Source organism: Cupressus sempervirens, chromosome 2 (genome assembly GCF_028749045.1).
Source record: "Cupressus sempervirens isolate cs-2001-9-10 chromosome 2, ASM2874904v1, whole genome shotgun sequence".
Lineage (NCBI taxonomy): Eukaryota > Viridiplantae > Streptophyta > Pinopsida > Cupressales > Cupressaceae > Cupressus > Cupressus sempervirens.
The window spans coordinates 97,888,539-97,896,372 of record NC_143119.1 but is presented as its reverse complement, the minus strand read 5'-3'; the positions used below and the strand labels follow the sequence as shown (position 1 = coordinate 97,896,372).

Sequence of the window (7,834 nt, the reverse complement as noted above, 5' to 3'; positions counted from 1 at the left end):
TGCAAATCCTCAAATCCTGAAGTTGCCCTCATAAGTAAATTTCATATCCCAACTTCAGATTGCAAATCTTGAAATTGTCCTCGTAATAAGATTGTTCCCACCTCCCTTGCGCAATGAGACATAGTTCCTCCAAAATGATGAAGATGCTTCACCAATATTCTTCCTCTAAAAACTTTGATGAAATGCTTTCACCAACCTTCGCTTATTGTAGTAGATTTTCTTTCGCTCTGCAACTTCAGATTGCAAATCCTCAAATCCTGAAGTTGCCCTCATAAGTAAATTTCATATCCCAACTTTAGACTGCAAATCTTGAAATTGTCCTCGTAATAAGATTGTTCCCACTTCCCTTGTGCAATGAGACATGGTTCCTCCAAAATTTCACATCTCCTTGGAGTATGTTTAATGCCTACTCTAGTGTTGCACATGAGACGCCTTTCTTCCAAAAGTCCACATCTCCTCCGAGTGTGCCTAATGCCTCCTCAAGTGCTGTAGAAACAATCACAACTGATATGTTTGCACATGGACGCCTTTCCTCTAAAAGTTGACATCTCCTCCGAGTGTGTCTCTAATGCCACCTTAAGTGCTCAACAAATCTTCTTCAAATCCTGCCCAACCCCCCTCCGCTGCCCCGCCCAGCCCCAGCCCCAGCCCCACCCCCCCTCTCGCTCTATAGAAGGACAATCATGTAGCCAAGTCCCACTCTCCTCTTTAGAGACACAAATAGGTACTTCTCATATAGTAATCATCTCTAAGCTAAAAGCTAGCTTGAGATGATAAAAATCCTCCAATCTCCATTGCCTCAAGCCTCCTATAATATTCCTCTATTCAATTAAAAAAAACTGTAGCAGATCTTATCCATTTGGTCATCCAAAATCCATTAAAAGAACTCTTCTCCCCATCAATCAACCTGCTCTGATACCAAGTGAAAGTGCTAAAAGATTTCCATTGGATACATTCCGATACATACAAAAAATCACTGAGCAACTTTATATAGTCTTATTTTCCCTTAAAAAAACTACTCACGAATAACTTCCGAGCAACTAAATATCTAACTTAATTATTTAATCTTAACATAGATACTAACCTAATTATTGTAACATGTCCAACATTCCCAATGGAAATGTGCTACAACTCGTTTGAATCAATAGTTTCTCAACCATTCAAGCATGGCAGATAATGTGACTATCGATTTCTTCAAAGATTGGCATTAAAAAAATTACACACTTCGAATCAAAGAGTTTCAGAACCTTTCAAAGACGGGGAAGATAATGTAACCGCCAATGTTTTCAAAGGCAAACAATTTTGTAACCACTGAGCAATTATATTGATGAGTTCCGACGACCTTTCGGAGTTTTTGAACTGTCACTTCTGAGAGTTTGACAATTTTGGCTTTTTATTTCCTTCGTATGGAAGTTTTGGTGATTTTGTTTGAAAGAGGATATTTATGCTTTGGAGAAGGCTTTTTGCTGTGTAGAAGCTACAGAGGCTTTTGATTAATTAAAACAAAGAGATCAAAAACTGTTCCTGCCTCTCTTCTCTGTCTAATTCTTCACTTGGGTATTCTGATTTGGTGAAAATGTATACTGTTCCACTGGTTTGTTTTGGTTAGCATGTTTTAACTGTTTGATTTCTGAAAAGCAAGGTGTTTGATGAGTCTATCCACAAGAACTTATCAGCATATTACCGAGAGACATGGTAAGGGGAAACAGAGGCTATGTTCCTCTGCATCGTAGTAAAGGAACAAAGTGTTATAAGTTGGATCAAGATTCAAGAATCATGCAAATAATGTTTGAAGGAGAATGCATCCATTTTTCTAAAATAGTGACAGGTTTAAAGATTCAACATTGTCTTTAACAACATGATACAAAATGTAAAGATTGTGCATAATTCAACTCATCATCATAAATGCCAAATGAAAGATGACATACAAGATACACATGAAAGTTTATAAAGAAATCTCTAGATGGTCATTCAGTCGGAGCAAGCCCATAAGATGAATGCATGTTGTGACCCTGGTAATTATTTTATTACTCATGAAAGCTGAAAAACAACAGGATGCCAGGCCAATAAGAAGTTGTACTTGTAACCTTCCTTAGGGAGTTCTGCAGTCTCCGTTACCTTTCCAGCCTTCAAGGGGTCCTCAACCAATAGGCAGCAGATATTCACAAATAATTAATGTATGCATGAGAGAAACTCTCTAATTAATTCTATAACACTGTGAAGCTTCACAATTGCATTGTAGTTTCTTGAGAAGGGCTACAACCAGAATCCCTTTTGATATTCATCATGTCAATAAGAGGCAGACAGATTTTCACAAAGCCCCTGCGACACCTCCAACAGATATCATCATCAATTGAATGATCCCAACAATGTAACATACCAATATGCATGCTGTCTCCGACATGAACCTTGACCAGTAGTTTTATGTTCTGTAGTCCACGATACAGAGTCAACATTATCAGTTGCCAACCAGTAACTGACATTATTATACTTTTTATTCTCATTGACTTGATGCTTGGATATATCCGCTGGCATTTACTGAGATATTTCATCTTGTGAACAGATGCCAACTGGAGAGTTGATTAGATATGAAATTGCCAAAGAAAGTAGTACATTGAAGTCCTATTGCACATTGACTAAGTGTTGTCGATTCACTAATCGGGCTTGTTCCTGTTGCAGACGAAGGGCAACTTCAGCTGCTGCTATTGCTGCCTGCACCATCAATAATAAATAATTAAGGGCCCCTTTCATTGAAACAAGATGCCAATACACGTATTAGTCACTCAAAAATAGAGATAACACATTCCCTGTGATCATCAATTAAGTTCAATGCATGAAATTATGAAATTAAGGTTCTCATATAATTAACACATAATTAATTCTAAATACTTTATTTCTTGTTCAGGTTGGCAGAATTGCAGTAAAATGACAACACTATTCATTGCCATAGGAAATTGACATTTTAAGGAGCACATAATCCCCTCATTTTATCAGTCAAGTATGTGTAATAGATGGCTAAAAAGTGACAGCAGCATACCTGTCTCTGTCTACGACGGTGTATAACACTCAATGCCCGAGCCATGATGTAACAAGGCAAGATAAAACCGGCAGCTCGCAGAAGGAAAAGCTGTTTCAAAACAGGAATCCAATTGTCAGCTTCACTGCAAAAGCTAAAGTGGTCATTGCCGAAGAGTAGAAAAAGAAAGTTATTGATCATATAACACCATAAGATTCTGGACAAAACCATATACAACCTATTTTCTTATATACAATCAAATCAAACAAAGAGAAGGTGTTACTCCTTACAGTGAAAAAGGTTGAACCATCCTCATCTCCTCCAGAATTTGTTATAGCAAGTGCATGTCGTAAAAGCAGAAGAGCCATGAGCTGTCACAAAAAGATAAACTAGAATTATACATGACCAACATGTAAAAATAACGTATCCATTCTGCTCTACATTCAATCAATAAATAGAGTAAATAAGAATCATGAACTAATGCGAGGTACATATTTTAAAGACATTATTTTTCCTTTGTGATTATGCGAGATCTCTGGTGAGGAACAAACTAAGCCACATAAAATATGATATTCATCAGAGTTGCCAAAAGGAACATCGCACCTAAATTTTTCAAATTTATGGATTTTAACATTATCAGATTTCCACAATCCATTTGTAAACAATGTTTTCTGGATTTGATTGTGTGTGTTTTTTTACCATCAACGTTTCGGATCATACTACATGATCCATCGTCAGGATGAGAAAGTGCAGGATAGTGGAGATATGCAGACTGAGCCTTTCTTAAGAGATTTTTACCATCAACTTTTCGGATCATACTACATGATCCATCATGAGGATGAGAAAGTGCAGGACACATAGCTCTACTATCCTGCACTTTCTCATCCTCATGATGGATCATGTAGTATGATCCGAAACGTTGATGGTAAAAAAACAGACACAATCAAATCCAGAAAGCATTGTATATTCATGGATTTAATAAGGGATTCTCAGTTGTAAAATCAGAGAATATGCTAGAATCTATAGGAGATGAGAATAATGAGGCATACAATCAAAGCTGCAGATCGGAGACATGATGCACCACTTGAGTTCACTGACGAGTATTCACCATACTCGCTTTCAAAGAAGTGTCTCTCTGCTGCAACCATAGCAAGAAGGCGAGGATCACGCAGGTCCAATTCTGCTTCAGATACTTCCCAACTTGACCTGTTTTGATTGGGAAAAGTCCTTGTTAGCAATGAAAAATAGGTGTATTCCAGTTGTCCCAATTTATTGTAGAACTCAAAAAAGGTGCATATGATCAGATCAGCACAAATGTATAACATTAATGAAATATAAGCACCCCACTCAACATCATAAAATTAGAGCAACAGGGAAATTTCATACTGGATTTTGCAATCAACAATATAACAGATATTTAAAAATCTTCCTGGCATGCCAACTGCAAATTACCTGATATCAATGGGAATGTCATCGGAATAAGCTGGCTGAGGAGCAGTATAACCGGGCTTATATTGCTGAAATTTCAAAAGCAAAACATTGTCAAAATGCTAATATTGCAATCCTATTAATAAGATATTCAAAACATCAAAATTTTCATATATAACCTTTTCAATTTATAATTTTAAACTGCTTATAGATATACGATTAACACATATATAATCCCAGAACCAACATGGAATTTTTTTTACATTACCAACACAAAGGGAATATCTTAAAGAAACTACCCAGATTACTGTACTACTGTGATACGGCACAATTCTTAGCTCAAGCTAAATGCCCAAAAGATATTCATATAGTCCAATCAGCATAATAAATGCAATTGCCACAATCAGGGCTATGCAGAATATCAATGGAATTTGTACTCAAGTAAGATAGTCCTGTGGGCTATGGTCTAGCAGCAAGTTGATTGCAATTATGTTAAAGTAGCCATGACAAACCAGATGAGGCCAGGCAGATGGTAGCCATAGCAGAAGTGGGATCAGGCCTTCACTATAACCAATCAGCATGATAAAACTTAACCAGCACAATGGAGATTAAATATGAAATTTTGCCTTCAGCAAGGTAGTGATTGAAAAGTTCCAAATGGTATGATCATAACACACTACTACACATATAATGCACATCAACACCTGGACAAGGTTGGCTGCAAGCACGGTGCAAATTTGGCAGAATAGAAACCCTTATAAACAGACATGGTTCCTATGCATGGAGGATATTAACTCAAAGGTGCACTCCCCTGTATTAGAAATGTGAATATAAATATTCCTATATATATCACCTGATGGCATATCTCACAGGTAATGTCTCCTTTCTCATTGCACCAACGTTGCACACATTTGCGATGCGCATACTGCAAAGCAAAGCAAGAAAACACTGTACATCCTCAGCAAAATAGTTACAGCATTCAGAGTCAATGGTAACAGTGAAACCTCAAACTACATAACGCAAGCACCAGGCTTGGTTTCTCTCATTAACCAAAATGCTCATTGCATAGAATCCAATATGGTTAGTGGACGAATCAAATACCTTCAAACTCCCAGAACAGGCACACGGAGATTCCATGTTTCTATCATCATCCTCGTCCTGGCAGATACGACACTCAACCATAGTGCATGGACCGTCTCCATAGTCGAAGGTCTCTGAGGACTCGGCATCAAGAGAAGATGCCTCTTTACAAGCCTCAGGAGGAGAATCTAGTGCCAACACCCTGTTTTGCTGGAAGGGAACCTGACCATGTTGTGATGGCCTCTGGGCCTCGGCTGTAGCTGATTCCAAGGTGGACGCGGTTATCAAACGGTCCACACACAAGATAAAATGATCTCCCATTGACCGATCACTTGCAAAGTCACACCGTCCTTAATGATGAACTCTGCAAATTCAAGAATTTCAATAAATTTTCGCATCATATAAAAGATATTTTATCCTGAATTGCAAATTAATTAGGGGAAAACTGAATAGTCTGCACAAAAGTTTCTAAAGATTCCAAGCACAAAGACAGAAACGGCCAACTCTAAAGACGATATGATTGGTCACTCTTTGATCATGGGAATAAGGGTAGCAGAAGAAAGAGAGACCAAAAACCTTTCAATCAAGCCATCAAGCTGCCTAAACAAGAAAACAGTTGTTCAACCTAAACCAAAACCAAACACCAACTTTCACGGCGTCCGTTTCAAACTCAATAATGTTTGCACACTTGTACTGAAACTCGAGAAACGGATAGAACAACAAGAACGAGATACTGGACCAAAACCAGAAAACCGACTTTCCTGGAGGGCTGTTTCATAATCAATAATATGGGCAGATTTCTTCCGAAACTCGAGTAATGGATAGAAATTGAACTGTTGAACCAAACTAAATACCAAATTTCCCGGTGGTCTGTCTCAAACTCATCAATGTTAAAGGCTTCTTCTAAAACTCCAATAACAGACCAAAATGGTCAATCTATTTAAAGAAAACAACCTGTCTAGCCAATCGGGAGGGCGACAAAATCAAAATTCCCTTCCCACTGAAATATTCCCACAAGCAAAGACAAGAATAAAGACTGTCGAATCCAACAGTCGAAACTGCAAAAGAAAAAAGTACCAAAAATAGAAACCTGATTGTGCACCAGAACAGTCAGACCGTCTTAAGGCCAAATTGGATGATGTCAAAATCAAAATATCCGTGCAGCCCAAAAATTTCAAGAAACAAAAAGTTATTCAATGAAACAACCAAACAGAGAAACAAAAGCCCATAAATTCGACCACAAACTGCAGTCGATCAAATCCAGAAACCATCTTTTCCTTCCAAGAACCAATCAAAACTTACATTTAGTCTGCTCCCGCAGTTGAAGGCCAGAAAACCCAAAAATAAAACTAAACCCAATTTCCGGGCTCTCTGATTCAAAAGCTCAATAGAGAGCACAAAAGGATCCAAATACCACTTATAGTCCCTTGTGGCTTTGCCAAAAACCCGATTGCAAGGAAGCCTGAGAAACCTCAAAGAACCAAAAAAAAACCCCACTTCGAAGGAAGCCTGGAGAAATGAGCGAAGAAGCTTGTAAGTTGAGAATCTGATGCCCAAATGCTTAAAATCCGTTCACACTCAACCAAAAAGAAATCCCAATTCCATTCGCTTTGCGACACCGTTGAGAAATCCGAAAAAAGCCCAATGCTATTATAGCGGTCACCATGGATTGGGTCGTCTTTAAACGCCGTGTCATCGACGAAAACTTAGTCGCCGCCTCCGGAAAGTCCAAGTAGACTACTCCGCCCTTCGCTTTTGTGGACCTCTTCCGCCCTCTGCCTTGTGCCTTGTGCTCCGTGTCGGTAAATTCTGCTTCGGTACCCAACCTTAAGCCGGTAGATCGGATCAGGTGATGAAAATGATGGAGTAAAATTGGGAATTAAAAATATAATGGCAACCGGTTTGTTAGATTCCCTCCAATAGAGGAGGAGGTTCAGGAGAGGACCTCCATGAATGAGGGGCAGAGGACGAAGGGAGATTAATTTAACATGAACATGGGTCTCAGAGGAATTATTTATTTATTTATTAGTCTGTTCCCTCTCTGGGTGAAAGCCTATACTTGTTTCAACAATAGGAGAAATTTCAGTTTGTTTAAGGTATTCAAAACATAAGTAATAAGTAATATATTGATGTTAGTTTTTAAAATTGAATATTGAATATTGAATATTTGTGATTATTTTATAATAAAGTTGTAAGTTAAATGAGCTTAGTCTTAGGGAAACTCTATGTTTAAGTATATATGAGTTAGTAGTATTGGGATGAGCGACTTCTTCACAAGTTCTAATGCAACCAATGTCATTCATTCTACAC

The 7,834-nt window shown here is 38.1% G+C and overlaps 1 protein-coding gene across 2 annotated transcripts; it reads right to left on the bottom strand.

Moving 5' to 3' along the window:
* Positions 1-1,944: 1,944 nt before the first annotated feature.
* Positions 1,945-7,147, bottom strand: LOC149571209 (uncharacterized). 2 transcript variants are annotated; one of them, XM_089812787.1, is made up of 8 exons: positions 6,101-7,147; positions 5,546-5,888; positions 5,298-5,369; positions 4,469-4,533; positions 4,066-4,222; positions 3,307-3,387; positions 3,038-3,127; positions 1,945-2,712 (listed from the first exon to the last, which is right to left on the bottom strand). In XM_089812787.1, the coding sequence occupies exons 2-8, from the start codon at positions 5,843-5,845 to the stop codon at positions 2,623-2,625; spliced, it is 855 nt and encodes a 284-aa protein (XP_089668913.1). In that variant the 5' UTR covers positions 5,846-5,888; positions 6,101-7,147; the 3' UTR covers positions 1,945-2,622. The 2 variants fall into 2 exon arrangements, with proteins under 2 accessions (XP_089668913.1, XP_089668912.1); XM_089812786.1 differs by having other exon boundaries at positions 6,827-7,147.
* Positions 7,148-7,834: the final 687 nt, after the last annotated feature.